At 41.6% G+C, this 19,550-nt stretch overlaps 1 protein-coding gene across 1 annotated transcript; it reads left to right on the top strand.

Annotated features, from left to right (window-relative positions):
• Positions 1-18,393: 18,393 nt before the first annotated feature.
• On the top strand, positions 18,394-19,347 carry LOC102921316 (olfactory receptor 1D2). The gene has a single exon (XM_006977524.3). It carries the CDS (start codon positions 18,409-18,411, stop codon positions 19,345-19,347), a length of 939 nt encoding a protein of 312 aa, XP_006977586.3. The 5' UTR covers positions 18,394-18,408.
• The last annotated feature ends 203 nt before the right edge of the window (positions 19,348-19,550 follow it).

Genomic DNA, 19,550 nt, shown 5'->3' on the forward strand with positions numbered 1-19,550 from the left:
GTTGTTTTTTAGTTTAAAAGTAGATTCAATAATCTACCCTTTTATCCTATCATTGCTATATTCCCTCTTTTTTCTTTTCATCCTTTATCCTACCACCTTTTATTCAACACTAGATAGGAGAAAAAGAAGGATAGGAGAAAAAATGAAGGAAGAAAATGAGGAAGGAAGAAAGGAAGGAAGGAAGGAAGGAAAGAAGAAAGAAAGAAAGAAAGAAAGAAAGAAAGAAAGAAAGAAAGAAAGAAAGAAAGAAAGAGAGAGAGAGAGAGAGAAGGAAGGAAGGAAGGAAGGAAGGAAGGAAGGAAGGAAGGAAGGAAGGAAGGAAGGAAGGAAGGAAGGAAGGAAAGAGAGAGAGAGAGAAAGAAAGAAAGAAAGAAAGAAAGAAAGAAAGAAAGAAAGAAAGAAAGAAAGAAAGAAAGAAAGAAAGGCTGGAGAGATGGCTCAGAGGTTAAGAGCACTTGCTTGCTCTTCCAAAGGTCCTGAGTTAAATTCCCAACAACCACATGGTGGCTCACAACTATCTGTAATGAGATCTGATGCCCTCTTCTTGCTTGCAGGGATATGTGCAGACAGAACACTGTATGCATAATAAATAAATAAATCTTAGAAAGAAAGAGAGAAAGAAAGAAAGAAAGAAAGAAAGAAAGAAAGAAAGAAAGAAAGAAAGAAAGAAAGAAAGAAAGAAAGAAGTAATCACTTAATCTAAACTTCTTTGCTTAGTTTCCTCCCTGACCATGACCAATAACAACTTGCAACCAACCTCCCTAAATGACAACAAACACTCACTGGATGACCAAAAACTGCCCACTCCACTTCTCGGGAATGTGGATATCATGTTCTTAAAATTTCTTCCTTTTGTCTGGGGATGATGGCATATTTAGGGGACCCTGAGAAAATTGAGATGGTGGTCAAGTCCTGGGAGAGCTAATTGTATCATTTATTGTCCAGTTTCTGTGTGATGGGAAAGCACAGTGCTTAACTGAAGTCCAGTCTGTGAGGCTGGACCGTCTTAGCTAGCTGCTTTGAAGGTGTCCTGGATACAGGTTTCTGTGGAAATGGCAACGGAGGCCTTTTCAGAGGCTGGATCATCTGGGCTACTTCTCTTGTCTTCATTGGTTTCTGGTCCTTTTTTTCTGAAAACACACAAACTTTTAAAGGTAACATATATATCTGCATTAATACAAGTATGGAATGTGCAATGTGCACTAGATAGCTAAAGATAAAAGGCATCTCTCAATCTTATAAATCAATTTGGATTGCATAACCAAACTGTAGTATAAATCTCTATCCATGCCATATGAAAGGGTGGCATTCAATAACATGAGGACTCTGAAGTAAACAAGATTTATTACATCTCATTCAGTCTCAGAGCTATTCCCAAGTCAAGGGATCAGCATATATGTGACCTGTCCTGTAATCTTTTGTTTTTCTTTTTCTCTCAGGTCTGTAGCCAAGATCCTCATGGGGCCTCCCCTGGTCAAATCTGATCTCTATTAACTTTGAAGGAATCCATAGCTTTTGTTTCCAGTGGAAACAAAAGCACAACCTCTCCCCCAATGCAACACATTGTCTGACTTCCATTTTCAAGCCAAGACATCCCTAAAGTATATAATCTTGTTTAATTCAGCAGTCCCTTCCACAATCCAATGGCTCTCATGAGCTGTCATTCTCTGTTCATTACCATTTTTTAAAATTAAAAATTAACAAAGCAACATGTAAGGTCTAAACTCTCTGTGTTATAATAATTTCCATCCTTACTAGGATTTTTTAATATTACTTTACTCTGTCTTTAAAGATTTTACTTTAGTATTTTTAAAATAAAATTGTTTTCTGTGACTGTCTATACACATTTCCTTTTTCCCACACCAGACCACATTTTTAAGCATATTGTACCTTTCTAGAAGTTTTTTGTGTCAAGGCCTGGCTTTCTGCTTGTCTGCAGCATTCTCTGACCATGTGAGCCAAGCCTCAAAGGGCTAGTCTGTCCACCACATAATTCTGCTTAGCACATGGCACTGGCAGATGGGTCAAGCTCACAGATAGCAGCTGGGAGCTACACCTCTATATACTGTGAGCATCAGCCAACCTGAGAGACTGTGGGACTAAGAAGTCACACCTGGCTCCTTGTACAGAACTTTTCTAAGCTTTCTTGGGCCTTGTATCTGGACAGTCAAGTCCCACATTGGGTGCCATATGTAGTAGTTATTTTCTTATTGGGATCGCCAGCCTACAAATAACGACACAGAGACTTATTGTCAATTGTGAAAGCTTGTCCTTCAGCTTAGGCTCTTATAACTCAAATTATCATGCTTTTATTAATCTATATTTTGCTATGCAGCTTTTACTTTTCCTCAATATGGCATGGCTGACTTGCTCTGGGCCTGGTGGCAAAATTCAAACACCTAGATTCCTCCTCCTCTTCCTCTCTTTCCCCAGAAATCCTGCCTATCCTCTCCTGTCTAGCCATTGGCCCTTAGCTCTTTAATACACCAACCACAGCAATATATCTTCACACAATGTAAAAATATCCCACAACAGGAAATAATCTGTAGAATCTTGACATATACCCTGTATATAGAGAGAGTGATATATAGTCTATAGAGTTGTAGAAAAATGGACAAGCCTTTCAGTAAACAATGCTGATAGAGTCCAAGATGTATAGGGGGGAATACTCAATAACTTTTATGTCACATACTCAATGTTTAAAAATGCAAAAAGGTTTTTTGTTTCAATTAATGAAAACTTATATTAAGAATTAAAATGCAAAAATATTAAGCCAGGTGTGGTGTCACCTGTAGTTCCAGCACTTGGGGGTGGAAGTAAGAAGATCAAGAATTCAGGGTCATCCTCAGCTATATAGTGAGTTTGAGGCCAACCTATGCTACATAGAACTTATCTAAAACAAAACAAAACAAACCTAGCAAAAATTTAAGTATATTCTATGGAATACATTTATAATCTTTTGGAAGATGTCTATTTCTTAAATCCAGAGGACATCAACCACAAAAATAGACTGAAGTATTTGCTAATAGTAAAATCTTCAACTTCAACCTATTATGACTATTTTCCAAGTGAAAGGACAAGATGAGTCAAGGACACATTGAGTTTTTTCAACACACATAATCATTCTAAAAATATCCAAAGTATATTAAAGCCTTCTGTAACCAATGAGAAAAGACAAGGGACCTACCAGAAACCAGGCAAGAGGTGAAAACAGAGGAATCTTGGAAGAGGAAACAGAAATGGAAGATGAACTTAAGAAAAGAAAGAAGGGAGGAGCTTTGCATGTGCATGGCCTGAAACTGGTCATGGGACTGTGGACTAGACACTGAAGCTCAGAAGTGAGAACTGTTAACTAGGTCATAGAGCAAATTCAAACCCCCACGGGAATATTATTTCTGTCTGTTAATAATTGTTGACTAATGCAGAGGTGCTTAAGCAAGGCGAGGATGATCATCTGTATTGGAGGTTGAGAAGCTCAGGACACTCACTGCCTCTTCCATCTCGGTAGTGTACAAGGCACGGTTCAGCAGCTCAGAGGAAGAACAGTGGAACAGTGGCTGAGCTCCAATGGAGGCTCTCTGTTCTGACGGTTACTTCCTCATCAAGGAAACCCTGATCTGCAATTGACTCCACACTCCTATCCTAATGAAAGCCTTTAAGGTCCAGCTTCAAGGACTTTCTCCCAGAGTTTGAAGGAGACTCTACAACCAGTGAAGGAACTAATCTGAGGGATTGGCAATGAATCTGCTCACATGTTCTTTCTATCCATGTCTCTTTATTGTTCTGCCTCTGATCTCTCTGCTGTTCCCTCTTTGTTCTACCCTGAGTCTCTCAAGTTTCAAGTTTTTATACACATACAGTCAGCAATTCCCTGGTGAAAGCAAGGTCGCAAGGCTTGAATTCTTTCAAGGTCATAAAAGGCAGATAAGAGTTTACACCAGGCTGTAGATGTAACCAATCGTCTTATTAAAATAAGAAACACAGAGCCAATGTAAAAGAGAAAGCTGAGAGGTCAGAGCTCAGAGATAAAATCTTACCTCCTGCAGTGCTCCTAACTTCCCCGAGAGAGAGCTACTTCCTGTTTGTCTGTGTTTAAATAGTCTTTCTGTTCTGCCTTCTCATTGGTTGTAAACCCAATCACATGACTGCCTCGTCACTGCCTGTAAGTACCACCCTCCAGGTCTTAAAGGCGTATGTCTCCAATACTGGCTGTATCCCTGAACACACAGAAATCTACCTAGCTCTTCTAACCACCACGCTCTTGCTATGGCTCTAAAAGCTCTGACCCCAGGGCAACTTTATTTATTAACATAAAATTAAAATAACATTTCAGTACAAATAAAATATCACCATATTTCCCCTTTTCTATTTTAATAAAAAGAAAAAAGGCAAAAGGTTATAACTAACAAAAGAAAAACTATATACAAAAGTACAATAACTATATACAATATATACAAGTAACAAATACCTAAACGATGTCTAGTCCATTTGTATTTGACAAATCAGAGAAAATAATTCCCTTATCTATCCTATTTTAGTAAGTCCAAAATGTATCTAATTCACTTTCTATCCTAATTAATCTTCAACTATAACTAACTAATCTTCAACTCCCTCAGAGACCCAAGAAGGAAATAATATTAGCTAACAAAAATAAAAACAGGAAGTGCACGCAAGCAACTTCCAAAAATTTTGTGAGTTCACAGAAACAGCCAGCTGCCTGGACAGTCACCTGAGGTTTCTTCGCAGTGTTGGGGCATCATCTTCAGCCTATAGGCTTATCGTATCTGACAGACTCATTTGTGAAGTAGGTTGTACACAAGGTCAACAGTTCAACCTCACATTGGGTGAGAGCAGTCCATGTACCAGAAACACCTGAATTCCACTAGTGTCATGTCATGATTTAGGATTTTAAATTCTGGAAATTGTTGATGGTTTTTTAATTCAGCTGTCCATTCTTCTTGGCTGTGTATATATGGCTTCATCTCAGCATCCCCTTCTTCTCCACATCCCTCTATTAAATGCCAGTCTACTATTGAGAGGCGTGGTGAGCTTTCAGTTGCTGTTCCATTGCACAACAGAAGCCATCGGCCCACTGCCTGTTCAGCTGCCTTCGAAGAAAAGGGCACTGTACCTTTTCCGGATTGTGAAGGCCACTTCAGGGATGGTGCCATATTGTCCTGGCCTCAGAAGATGCCTTCTGATAAAGCCATAACCACACTTGTTTTGGCAGGAATCGGTAGTCCTTTGTTTCATGTTCTGTCTGTCCATTTTGTCCTGTTGATTTAAGGATACTTTGTTGTCCAGTGGCTAACCTTTGCCACAATGAAAATTAACTCCATATGCAGTTTCTTCAATGCCCATATTTTCTCTGAAGTAGATTCATACTGCCAGGAGCCGACATGTCTCAAAAAAGAAAAATTTCTAAGTTATTAAAACATTTTAAATGCCATATTCAGTAGATCTCTGAAGGGTTTGAAGATGACCTGTCTAAAATATATCTGCTCAATTTTTAAAACATATCTAATATGACTACAATTTCTATTGTAATGTCTAACTACTAACTTTCATTTCTTTATATCCTAATAGTTGGTAATAATGTAAAGTATTTAAAACTAGTAATTGTCTTTTTCCTTTTCTTTTTTTTTTTAAACAAGAACCTTAAATCTAATCTTCTTTGCTTAGCCTTTTTCCTAACCCTTGACAACAACTTGTAACCAACCCCCCCTAAACAATGAAAATTATCCCAGACCCAAAACCCGTTAAAAAGAACCAAAAAAAAAAAAAAACACCCGCCCCACACCACCTCTTTGGGAATGTGGGCATCATTCTTAAAATTGCTTCCTGCTGGGTATGGGCGAAGTTATCTTTATCCTGAAAGAAAAAATTTAGGTTAATTGTCAAATTCTAGGAAAGGTAACTATATCCTTCATTATTATCCAGTCTGTGTATAATGCCAAAGTTCAGGGTTTATCTCAAGTCCTTATTCAAGTAGTCTTTGAGACTGGATCATCTCAGCTAGTCATCTCAAAATTGCTCTTAGCACCTTGTAGTTCAAAGCTGATCTGTAGATGATGTTTGTCAGTTCAGTGATATTATTATTGTCCACGTGGAATTGTTGTTGTTATGGGGCCCCATCTTCTTCCTGGAGACTTCAGTTGATGTTAGGCCTGGCCGTGATTTCCTGCAGAAAACTGATAAGAGACTCAAACACAAAGACATATATATGCAGCTAATTGAAGCCTTTTTTCTAGAATTAGTTAGTACTCTATATGACCATTCATATCTTAACAAAGTTTAAAATGTATAAATATATATTAATCTTGTAAATTTTGATATAAAATTTATACTTTAAGAAAAGTTTAAAGAATCAGAATAGAATCAAAGAGTTGAGATTAGTAATAGAATAGTCCCTTAATTAATTTGGCTTTTGTCCTGTCCCATAGCAGAAAATGGCTCTTTTATTCTGGCATGATACAGGGAGTTTGTATTTTCCTTTTAACAACATGCTTGAGTTTAAAGAAGGAGAGAGCCATTCTCCAACTCCAAAGTCAGCTTTAAATTTTAATTGAACTGGGACTATTAGAAGACCAATAGTGCTAAATCTTTAGAGAAAAGCAGAAACAAACTTTTAGAAAGACATAAAATTTTTTAGATTATATATATACCCATACACCATTTCACTCTGTTTCCTGGGATAGATGATTTGTCCCTTTTCTTCAGTTGTCTCATTTGTCCTGTGTTCTTCAGATTCCTTAACCTTCATTCTACTAAAAGACAAAAACAAAAACCTTTCCCCAAGACTAATTTTGGGGATGTTCCCTTTTGGCAAGTTATTATCTGATTAAATGAAAAGGCATGTGTTACTGGTACAAGTTAGTTTAAATTGGATGTTCATGCTGGTTGATGAACTATCATCTCCTCTAATTAAGAGGTTTCTCTTGTTCAAATCGAACCTTTATCAATTTTGATGGTACCCACAGCTTATCTTCTCCTGTAGAAACAAAAGCAAAACCTCGTCCCCAACGTAATACATACCCTGGTTTACATTCTGAGGTCAGCACATCCTTAAAGTATATAGGCTGATTTAATTCTGTAGTTTTTTCTATTATCCAATGTCTCTCTGCAGCTGTTGTTCCTTTCTCATTGGCATTCAGAAAATTCAAAGTTAATAGAGCATTATGCAGTCTATTTCTGGGGGTTTTTGTTACTCCTTTCTGTTTATTTAGCATATCCTTTAGAGTTCTGTTTGATCTTTCTATAACTGCTTGACCTGTAGGATTATGTGGTATACCTGTAATATGCTTTATTTTGTAATAAGCAAAAAACTGTTTCATTTTAACAGAGACATATGATGGAGCATTGTCAGTTTTGATTTGTGCAGGTATACCCATGATGGCCATGACTTCTAGCAAATGAGTGATTACAGAATCAGCTTTTTCAGAACTCAAAGCAGTTGCCCATTGAAATCCTGAATAAGTATCGATGGTGTGGTGTACATATTTCAGTTTTCCAAATTCTGCAAAGTGAAACACGTCCATCTGCCAGATTTCATTCCTCTGAGTACCCTTTGGGTTACATCCTGCTGGTCAGACTTTCTCTATGACTCAAGGAGGGAGTGACTAGTAAAAGCCTCAGTGAACTCTTAAAGAGAATAGGGTCAATTGAGAGGGAGAGAGACTTTAAATCAATAGGGAAGTCTAAGAAGGGAAAGGGGGAATCTGTGTGTAACACTGCATTCCTAAGTGTGGTAGATAATAAGTTAACCAATACACTGAAGTGAAAGTAAGTATAAGGAGTTAAGGACTTGTTAGTGTGAGGTTAGCTTGGGTCAGTGCTTCCCTGTCTGCTGGTGGGGTGAGCTCAGGGCACACTTGTACCTTATCTATCTAAAAGAAAGGCTGTGCTTGGGTGTCTGAAAATATCTCAAATGAAATACTTTTGTCGGGACATTTAACACTGACCAAATGCCTGCCAATGAAGGCAATTGCAGGAAGGCAGACCTCTAAGTTTATGTTGGAAAAAGGAGCAAAGACCTAGATGTGGGAAACAGAGGTTTTGACTGTGTGAATGTTTTCCAGTGCATAGCTGTAAAAGCAATCCAATACATCAATGCATGGGGGAAATTGTGCCCAAGAAATGATTAATCACACTGCTAAAAGTTTGTGGGAAATAAATCCCAAGGTTGTAACAAATGAGAAAACTACAGCTTCACACAAGAAATTCACAGTAAGAAACAGCCAATTCATTCAAAAGGCAATAATGAGTGCTGACGTTATTGAAGATTGATGTGTATCAAATCTTTGGGTATCTCCAATCATTAAATAGAATTTAATTTACTTTGAGTTGTATTTGAATATGTTATCGGGCATTTTATAACATTCTAACTCACACAGAATGCACAGTTTTGTGGTAGACATCTTAGTTCCATAGTTGGCCTCATAAAATTCCTCAAAATATTTTAGCATACAGACTACAGGGGTCTTCACTGTGCTTGGTCCTGCTCCCAATCCTGCAACAAAACTCACAGGCACACCAGAAAAACAAGACCCCAACATAGGAGAAAAGTACAAAAAGGGAAAGTGCTGTGGCAAAAGGATAGGACCAGACAAACGCAGAAATACTATGGCCACCTTTTTTATTCACTCCTGACAGTTCTCCTGACTAGTTGGATGAGGGAACATCTTCCGTCCCTGGAGGCTGGGTTAACAAACAACTGTGTCTGATCTGCCCTAAAGCCTCCGCCAATCTCTGGACTCTGGGCCTACTCACCAATTGGTTCCTTTTCCTTCAGCTGCACATCAGCAGGCAGCTCCTACCCTTTGTTTTACTTTCAGGTTGCAGATGATGCAGTCATGAGCTCCCATGGGCCTGAAAGCTCCTCAGTGGGCTTATCCCTGAGTTAGGCCTGACTCAGACCTGTGGCATCAAGTCTGGGAGTCATCCAAGATCTCATTGGGGCCTCCAGAAATGTTATGGAGTTCGAGACTACTGAGAAAAAACACCAGACAAAATTTGAATTGAAAAAGAAAAAGGTTGTTTAAAGCAACATTGCAGCAATGGCCTACTTTGCCACTCTGAGAGCTACTGCAAAAGGGGAGGATAGGGGCTGGAGTTTCTAAAGATGCAAACCACAGTTGTCTCATCTCTGTGGAATTTCCTGCTTGTTTGTTTGTTTGTTTGAGTTTTGGGTTTTATTTTTGTTTGTTTTCAAGCAGCAGTTAAGCAATAATCAGAATGTGCATCTGGTTAATATTTTGAGATAACTATTACACAATAAAGGGAAGGGGGAATCCTGGGAAATGAGTCAGGAAGTCCTGATGTCAGTCCTAACTGCTCTAAGGGACTGACCTCAGGGTCATAGTCTAGACATTCTGTGATGAACAGTCTTAGCCTAAGAATAAGCTCCTGAGGACTCCTAGGGTTGATTTTTGTTTGGCTGGGGTGTTTTTTTTTTTTTAACCTTTACAGTGTGGATAAGTCTACCAACATGTGTATAAGTATACCACATGAGTTTCTGGTGCCTACAGAGGCCAGAAGATGTTGAAACCATTAAAAATGGAGTTCAGATGTTTGTGAGTCACAATATGTGTCATTGACAGTTTATGATCAGTTTGCTGCAGTAGTTGAGATACATGTAATTCACTAATTTTTCTAACATGACTTCTATTAAAATTAATTGAATATGTGATTATTTCAATCAATAATTCTCAGTATTTTTGCATGAATTATGTAGTAGACACAGGGATATAGGTCTAATCATCCTTTTCTTAGCTAACATAAATGTGCCTTCTCATCACTGCACTAAAAGTAGTTTAGCTTAGTCTTTTAATATTTATTCCCTTCCTCTTCTTTATATAGATTCATAATAGCTCATGTTTCAAAGCTTCGGGAAACCCAGAGGGCTGAGACTGTGGGTGGCTTGTGTAGCATGGGGGAGGGGTAAGACTTCAGAGGGGAGGCTTGAGGCACCATGACAGATTAAGCTGATGTCTCATTTCCATAAAAACACACAAAAGTTACAGACTGTTATAAAACAAAATGCGCATGGAAAATATGGCATAATTTGTAAGACAAACAGGAATATCTCAGTGTGAGAACCAAAAGAGTGCTAGGAATAAAACTGTAAGCTGTTGTCTGTGAGTGTTGGCCTCTCGGGATCACAGTCAGGAGAGGGGTTAGACATGACAGCTGGGATGTGATTCAAAAGACATGTCTACAGATCCACAAGAAGCACAAGGATTCCTTCTCTCTACCTTAAACACTTGAAATAATTCCATAAGTGAGAAAAGAGAACGAGAAAGAATTTCTCCATGTAGACACCAGTTCAGGAAGAAAAGATCAAAAGAATAGAACCCACAGAAAACAATGGTTGCTTACCAAGAGGACCCAAAGGAAACTCTTGTACCGTAAGACATTTCAGTCAGATTTTTTCTTTATTTCTTTGTTCTAAATTAATATTTTAAAAACCTTGCTGTTATACTTCAATGAAAGTGTATTAGAAAACTTGGTTTCAAGAAAGAGTCCTCATTCAAACTAGTTGTGGAGAGTGTTGAGGAATTCAGAAGTCATTGCAACAAAAGACACTTAAGACGGGCTGAAAATTTAATACACTTTAATACAGGTTTAAAAAGAAAACAGACCACATGATGGAAGACACGTGCAGGCCCACCTGGGTCCTCACAGCCCGGGATAGCTGAAGACATCTACAGGCTCACTTACAGCCCCTGTGGGTGTAGGTACCTTTACAATGTGGAAATACATGGTGGAGAAATGGGAAAGAAAAAGAAGCAAACCGGTTCATGTGCTGTGGAAAGAGGCAGAGCTGAAGAAGTGAAGGCAGGGAGGAACAGGAAAAGGAGACCCCCACGCCTACCTGGGGCAGCTTGCCCTGGGCAGCTACAAAAAACCATGGCCTTGCCTGGGGCCATTAGGACTGGACAGGAGAAGGAGATCCACATGCCTGTCTGGGACAACTTGCCCTGGGTAGATACAAGAAACCACAGCCTGCCCAGCACCTTGTGGTTCCTGGCGGTCAGGCACCATTATGGTGAGCAAATATATAGTGGGGTAGGGAAGAGAGAGACAGAGAGGCAAAATGGTTCTTGTCGTGTGGAGAGAGGCAGATCTGAAGAGACCAAAGCAGTGAAAGATTGTGCTGAGGTGAATGGCCTGCTTGCCACCATGGGCCATGGTGTAGTCCAGGCCTAGGCTGCTGCCAATGCCCAAGTCTGTGTCTCTGGCCCTGCTGAAGCCACTGTCTACTTTGAAATCCCTGGCTCTTATTACCACTGAAGGCCATGGAGATGGGGCTGCACAGAGTTGGCCCTGCCCCTCACTACAGAGATCTGGTCCCGTCCCTCTCTCCACCTGCTACAGGCAGGAAAGCAGGCCCTGAAGTTATGAGAGCAAGAGAACTGGCCTTGCCCCTCGTGGTAGTCAAGCCATCTGTAGTCAAGGACTGACATTGAGTTCCAAGGCTGGCTTCTTGCCTCCAGGGGAGCCTGACTCTATGAGTGTGACCTCTGCCCCTGAGTAACTCTCAGCACCAGGTGAATCTGTAGTACAGAGCCCACACCCTTCTTCATCTTCTGAGAGCGTCCACTCCTCAGTACCACATCCTCCATCCCCAAGAACCACTTTGCTTCTGTAACCATGACAATGTATAGAAGAAGGATTTAATTGGACTTACAGGTCCAAAGGATAAGAGCCTATGATGGCAGAGCAGCAAGTACTAGCCATGGCACCAGGAGCAGGAAGCTAAGGGCGCACTCTTGGACCACAAGCACGAGCAGAGAGACTGAACTCGAAATGGCACAAGTCTAAACTTTCAAAGGCTGCCCCCAGTAGCATACTACCTCCAACAAGACAACACCTCTCAAACCCCCAAACAGCACCATCAATTGGAGATCAAGTGTTCAAATGTCCAACACCATGAGGAACATCTCCTTCAACTGACCACAACCAATATTGACAAAAATCTATCCTTAATGTGTGAACCCGAGTACAGTTGAGCTGACTCTTAGTTAAGACTAGGGAAGAACAAACCATTCAAAGAGTTTAGGAAAGAGATTTGGGGCTTGAAGAAAGCCAAGACAAAGTCCTGATTGTTTATATTCCACACATGGGGACACTCACTACTTGTCTGCCCATGCTTTATTTCATTTAACATAATCCAGTTCCATCTACATTGCTGCAAGTGGCTGGATTTTAGTTTTCTTTACAGCCTAACAGTATCCAACAGTGACTATGGACCACATCTTCTTTATTGACTCATCAGCTGATGAACTCTTAGACTATTTCCAATTCTTGGCTGCTGTGATTGGTGCTTCAGCAAGTAAGCAAGTGAACAGGAAGGACCAGAATGAGCACACTGTGATTTTTTCCAAGTGTTTATGACTGTTTGGATTATAAAACTTTTTCAGGTTCATTGTATTTCCTAAGCATCATTGCTTTCCAGTCTTGTCTGGCACTTACATCATCTTGATTCCCTAATGCCTTCCAGTGCTGGTTCATGCTTTTGTAATCTTACTCTCTTAGCTTTTTACTTCTCTTCCAATGCACTCTAGATACTGTGTTTAAGAGAAACAATCAGAGGTCTAGGTGACTTTCTCTCCTCTGTATATAGTATTTTGCTACCATATTGTTTATGAGATCTCTCTATGTGACCTTGACAGGCCTTGTACATGATCCTCCTGCTTCAGCGTCATCAGTGCTGAGATTGCAAGCATGCACCACCATATCCAGCAAATTCTCAGCCATTTCTATTCCAAGTGTTTAGAATCAAACCCAGGTCTCCATGCATGACAGGTGAGCACTCTACCACTGAGCTACAGTCATGACCTTGATTTTTCAAAACTACCTTAACTTAGTACTTGAAGTCACTACTATTTGAGGTTTTCCAAACCTCTAATGGCTCAAGCCAATTTCAGAACTTGTGACCCATTTTTTTTCTGGCTTAGCTTTACTGGTAGGAAAACTTGAGGGTTTCTGTGTAATAATGATTTATTTCACTTCCTGTAAACAAGATTCATTTCCCAATTCCTTTGCTGCCAGTTATTAACATTAGAGCAATTAATTATCCATGTTCATCTCAAGCAGCTGTCTTGGGATTGTCTCCCCAAGGCTTCTCCAAAACTAATAAATAAACCTTTTTATCCCCTTTCCTCGTGAACCTGAGATTCAAGCATCAGTCCTGAGATCCCCTGGACCAGCCACAGCACAAAAATTCTGCCTCCTGATTTGTAGGAATGAATACCCAAGGAACAAGCCACTACTCCCCAGTTGTAGCCAAGAGGACAAATCACAAAGTCCTGTTTTAAAGAGTAATGGACTGAATTTTCATCCTATATAGGAAAAGGAAAGGCAGCAGAAACAGAGCCACCCAGAGCAGTGGGTAAGATCTAGAGAGCACTCTCTCTCTGTCTCTGCCTGTCTGCTCTGTCTCTGTCTCTCTCCCTCTTTCTGTCTGTCTGTCTCTCTATCTCTGTCTCTGTCTCTGTCTCTGTCTCTGTCTCTGTCTCTCTCTCTCTCTCTCTCTCTCTCACACACACACACACACACACACACACACACACACACACACCATCTTCTCACTCACACAATCCCTCAAAGTACTATCACCTCCCTGCATGCAGCTCTCCATCCACAGGAGGATTTGCACAAATGAGAGGGGAAGCCCCTAACTGTGTGTTCCCCGCTCACCATCACGCTGCTGAGGAGAACAGAGGATGGGCCAAAGCCTGTTTCCTTCTGGAGCCTGGAGTTCCTTTTCAGTTCACCCTACAGTCTTTCCACACAGCCAAGCACATAACAGAGGAGTTTAAATCTCTGAGGCCATCTAACCACACCCACACCTGGGTCTAAAACTTTTGTAGACTCACAGTGACGTTTCTCAAAGTACAGGAGTCAGAAGAAGCGAGTACTTGCTTTAAGAGACTTGGTTCTCAGCACAGAAACAGTGCTTCAAGGGAAGGGGCTCCTTTCGTTGACCAGTTTCCCAATTGTCTCCTTCTTCCTGCTTGTAGTCTCATACAAAGCAAACAGACAGCACAGAATGCCAACACCCCGACCCCTGTCTCCTGGCTCATGTCTGCCATCTGTCACCAAGTGACCTTAGGCAGTCACAGCTCAAACACACTGCCAGACACTATGAGATCTACTTGAGCATCCATACAGGCTGCAGAAAGCTGTGTCAATGTCTGAGCAGATCCAGAAGATAACCCTCTCCCCCTCCACAGTTGGGTACCTCTTCTATAAAGAACCCTGAACATCACCTACTCCACTTTAATCATCCTGCAGGCTTATGAGGCTTCTCCGGGTGCCTTCCAGGATGAGTAATCTCCTGACTCCCCAGGTCCCTGCTGGCACAGCACTTGCTTGGGTACCCACCTCCTTCAGGCTCCTTCCCTCCTGACCTGGACAGTCTCTCCTGTTCTGGGGAAGCCCAGGAGAGTTCTCCCCCAAACCCCTCTCCTGTGCTGTTGCAACTCAGGGTCTGACCCAGACTGGTCCCCACCTCAGCATCCCAGGCCCTGCTGTGCAGACACAGGATGAGCTGAGGTTGCTTCTGTCTGAGGAGGGAACAGAGCCAGGCCTCAGCTGGAGAGGGCCCTGGAAACCCTGTTGCTCCCCCTTTCTCCCGCCCACAGCACAGTATTGGGTGGAAAATATCAGAGGGTTGAACTGTTAAAGAATAAATGTCCCTTAGCCCTTTCCATCAAAGCCCCTCCAATTCATAATCATGTTAGGGTTGGAGAAATGTGCCACGTGTGGCATCTCAGCTCTTTGTCCAGAACTCTAGGTGAGGTACACATTATCACCCTGGTTGATGTGTGAGGGATCAGTTGGGGTAGGGGATCTGGAGGTGGAGGTGACACACATCAACTTCTAGCCCCACCAGTTCCGAGTTGAGAAAATCCAGAAAAGCTCATTGGCCTTCTAAAGAGTTCTGTCCCCTCATCCATGGGACAGAGGGAATGTCAGTCACAAACGGACTGACTTAGCATCATCTAGACAAATGGAAAGCGGCAATCTGTGTTTCAACAAACCAGGGACTTTAACAGCAACTGTGGTGGTTCACACCAGTGCTTCTCTGCTACCCTGGAAGCTTCCCTCTAGTGAGTTTAACCCTCTCCCTCCTCTCCCTCTGTTCCTGTTTCTGTTTTTCAGTAAAGTCTGTAGAGATTTTTTTTTCTCTACACCACACACTTCTGGTTTGTGTTTTATCTTGGCTTTCATTTTGTCTGCTCTCTTGTTTGTTAGTTTGTTGTTTGAAACAGGGTCTCACTGTGTAACTCTGCAACTTGCTATGTAGACCAGGCTGGACTCAAACATACTCTCTGTCTCCCAAGTGCTGGGATTGAGAACTAAGCAAGCCACTTGGCTTGGTTCTTTGTTTAGTTTTCTTAGCTTTGTTTTGCTGTTTCTGTTGCTGGTTTTTGGTTTTGTTTCAGGAGAGAGGTGTTTTGGTTTGGTTGGTTTGGTTTTGGGGAAATGATCTTTTTATGTAGCCCTAGTTGGTCTAGAACTTGCCATGTCAACCAGGCAGGCCTCAAAGTACAATGATCCTATTGCTCTGTCTCCTCAGTGCCAGATCACAGCATCCTGCTTTGTTTTGACGGGCTGGAGATCAGATCCAGAGCATCCTGTATGCTGGGCAAGTGTTCCTTCCACCGTGGATTCTCACCCCAGCTCCTTGCCTGCTTCTCTTTCCACCTCTTCATTTCTGTTGGAATGTGGATGTTTTAGGTAACTTATTGTAGCTATTCAGGGTCCCAGTCTCCTCTTCTGGGTTTGTTATTGTCAATTACTTATTTGTTTAATGTCCAAAGTTACCATGAACGGACACTAGTGACACCAGAAGGCTTTTGTTCTCCTTCTCTGACCACTGGTTATCAATCTCCACTCATTGCAGCTCACAGTTGTTTTAACAATCCTCTAGACACTGCAAAGCAAACCAATCCCATCCAGTCCATTCCTTTAAAGGGATGTTTACTGCCATAGATGGTCTTGTTCTGGCTGTGGTGGAGTTTCATGGTCTCTTCTGCTCTCCAGCTTCCTGCAGTCTGGACTGCGTCACCACAAATCTGTGAATCTCCTGGCAGCTACCTTTCATCCCAACCCCCAATGTTCTGGGCACCACGGGGCTTCAAGGGCTCCATGCCCTGTTGCAAATGAAGCCAGTTCCTTTGGGAAGGGATTAAGGACTATCTATTTTGGGTCTGTTTTTGGAAAAGTCTCCCAGATAAAGACTGGAACTGGCTGTGAAAGAAGCAGTCTTCCCTCCTAGGGACCCTCCCCCAGGGCAGAGCATGGAGACAGCAATCTTGGGTCCTGTCAGTTTCCCTTCCTTCTACAAAACCAGAAGTGCAAGCCTCGTCAAGGGTGGAGAGACCCCTCAATCCTCAGCCCTCCACACTGAGCTAGAGCCTCCATCCCATAGGGGACAGAACAGAAGGCAGCTGTCTCTCCTCTACTGCAAGACTGAGGCTTAGCTCCAGTCGGAGGTAACTGAAGGGGAGGGAAGAAACACACACACACACACACACACACACACACACACACACACACACACACCGTGGCCATGGGAGAGAGAACTGTGCATCCCAGGTTGCTGTAACTCGAGTGGACTCTCTTCCAGGGCTAGGGTGGTAGAGGAGAAGTCCTGGTCCTAACATCCACACCCTCATCTTCTTCCTTATTCCCCATCTGTCTACTGAAAGAGCTGCTTAGGATCATTTCCAGGCTCTTTCCATCCTTCATTTTTTTTTTTACCTGTCTCCCTGAAGAGTATTCATGGACTCTCCACATGATCCTGTCAGAAGTCAACTGCACACTCCTATCTATTTTCAACTTTAATGATGCTGCTGTTCATGCAAAGGATAGATTCCTTGAGATGGAGATGGCCCTTTTCAGATGCACTTCATCCCTGCCATTGGTATCATTCATTTGTAGTTTAATTTTTATCTTTTCCATAAAGAAAGACTTTTGCATTAAAGCAACATTAACCTGATTAGTTAGAATATTTTTGTTTTAAACTATTGAGTTCATTCAAATGAGTAGTTTAAATTGTCTTTTTATTCCAAGGAAAAGATCAGTATTTGCCATGAATTCTGTACAGTAGGTAAGTTAGACTCACCAAAATTATACGCTAATTAAATGGTATTACAGTTATAGTATGAATTATACACAATAAAGGAAAAAGGCTTGGGATACATTTCAGGGTAGAACATTTGTCTAGCATACATGAATGAGGAGCCAGGCTAAGACCCAATGTCAAAGTACAAATAAATGAATAAATAAATAAATAAATAAATACAGAAAGACTGAAATACACTTGTTCTAAAATAAAATATAATTTTTAAATGGAGAAAGACTGTATATCAGCAAAATCATCAAAGGAGAAATACTACCTGATGGGGAAAAATAATTTTTTTTTGGTTTTTCAAGACAGGTTTTCTCTGTGTAGCTTTTGGTGCCTTTCCTAGAACTCACTCTGTAGCCCACACTGGTCTCAAACTCACAGAGATCCACCTGCCTCTGCATCCCTGGTGCTGGGATTAAAGGCATGCGCCACCACCATCCTGCTGGAAACAATTTTAAAGAATAAAGAAAAGAGGCAGGTGTGGTGGCCCACATCTCTAATCCCAGCATTTAGGAAGAGGAGCAGGCATGTCTCAATGAGTTCAAGACCAGCCTAGTCTGTAGAATGGGTTTCAGGCCAGCCAGAGTTATATAGTGAGATCCTGCCTCAAAAAAAAAAAATGAAAGAAAGAAAGAAAGAAAGGAAGGAAGGAAGGAAGAAAGAGAGAGAGAAAAGAAGGAAGGGAGGGAAGAAGAAAGAAAGGAAGACTTAAAGAGGTATAAACATAGGTTTCTTGATATTTTTAAAATGGCAATAAGTTATATTAACTTAAGGAACATTTCCCCTGCACATTAAGTGAATAAGGATAATTGGATTAAAAAAATGAAAATATGAACACCGAACATTCCAAGGTAATTGTATTTGCTTGGGAATATTTTGGGATGATTTTCCCTCTCAGTACATTTTTCTGCAGTGTGTGTGTGTGTGTGTGTGTGTGTGTGTTATTATAGAGTTGGAGATGTAGGTCATGAGTAAACACTTGCCTAGCACACACAAAGAATGGACTCAGTGTTAATCTGAGATTATTTTAGGGATAGAGGTGGCAAAGCCTTGTTATGTTGTTAGAGCTCCTTTAGCCTCTTAGGCTCAAGTTATTATCCACAGCAGCCTCTTGAGTAGCCAAGATTACGGGCAAGTGTATCACACCTAGGTCTAGGTTACTTTTAATACTAAGAAAGCAGTTGGCTTTGTTTATGCTCATTCTCCATCTAATTAAGAACACTTGGTAAGCATTTCTTGGTGCTCACATTGCAGAAAATTGGGAAATGGACGGAGGCAACCAGAGCGGGGACTCTGAGTTCCTACTCCTGGGGCTCTCAGAGGTTCCCGAGCATCAGCGCATCCTGTTTTGGACTTTTCTGTCCATGTACCTGGTCACAGTGGTGGGGAATGTGCTCATCATCCTGGCCATCGGCTCCGACTCCCACCTGCACACTCCCATGTATTTCTTCCTGGCCAACCTCTCCTTCACTGACCTCTTCTTTGTCACCAACACGATCCCCAAGATGCTGGTGAACCTTCAGTCCCAGAACAAAGCCATCTCCTACACAGGATGCCTGACTCAGCTCTATTTCCTGGTGTCTTTGGTAGCCTTGGACAACCTCATCCTGGCTGTAATGGCATATGACCGTTATGTGGCCATCTGTCGTCCCCTCCATTATACTACAGCCATGAGCCCTAAGCTCTGCATCTTGCTCCTCATCTTGTGCTGGGCCCTATCAATCCTCTTTGGCCTCATCCACACCATCCTCATGACCAAAGTAACCTTCTGTGGGTCTCGGAAGATCCACTACATCTTCTGTGAAATGTATGTCCTGCTCAGGCTTGCATGTTCCGACACACGCATCAATCACCTGGTGCTGATCGCCACAGGCTGCTTCATCTTCCTTGCTCCTTTTGGACTCATGATCATATCCTATATCTGGATTGTCAGAGCTATTGTCAGAATTCCCTCAGCCTCTAGCAAGCACAAAGCCTTTTCCACCTGTGTGTCCCATCTGGCTGTGGTGGCCCTCTTCTATGGGACACTTTCTATGGTGTATCTGCAGCCCCTGCACACCTACTCCATGAAAGACTCAGTAGCCACAGTGATGTATGCAGTGGTGACACCTATGATGAACCCTTTCATCTACAGCCTGAGGAACAAGGACATGCATGGGGCTCTGGGAAGACTTCTAAGAAAGCCGATTCAGAGGTTAACATGAGGGTTGTTTTGGGAAAAGGGAAATGAAATGGAGTACATATATCCTTCAATATGTGCGAAGTGTCATCCTATGGGTTATGCAGTAGTGTTTGGACACAGGTCCAGCTCTGAATGATTCTATGTGATGTTGGAAAGACATGTGAATACATCCTTGCATCTCAACAGCTTTGGTAATAAATAAGGTCACACTAATACCAATACTAG

Source organism: Peromyscus maniculatus, chromosome 8, assembly GCF_049852395.1.
Source record: "Peromyscus maniculatus bairdii isolate BWxNUB_F1_BW_parent chromosome 8, HU_Pman_BW_mat_3.1, whole genome shotgun sequence".
NCBI lineage: Eukaryota > Metazoa > Chordata > Mammalia > Rodentia > Cricetidae > Peromyscus > Peromyscus maniculatus.

Excerpts from the sequence above, each read along its gene's own strand:
- LOC102921316 (XM_006977524.3), top strand. The coding sequence starts at position 18,409 with ATGGACGGAGGCAACCAGAGCGGGGACTCTGAGTTCCTACTCCTGGGG.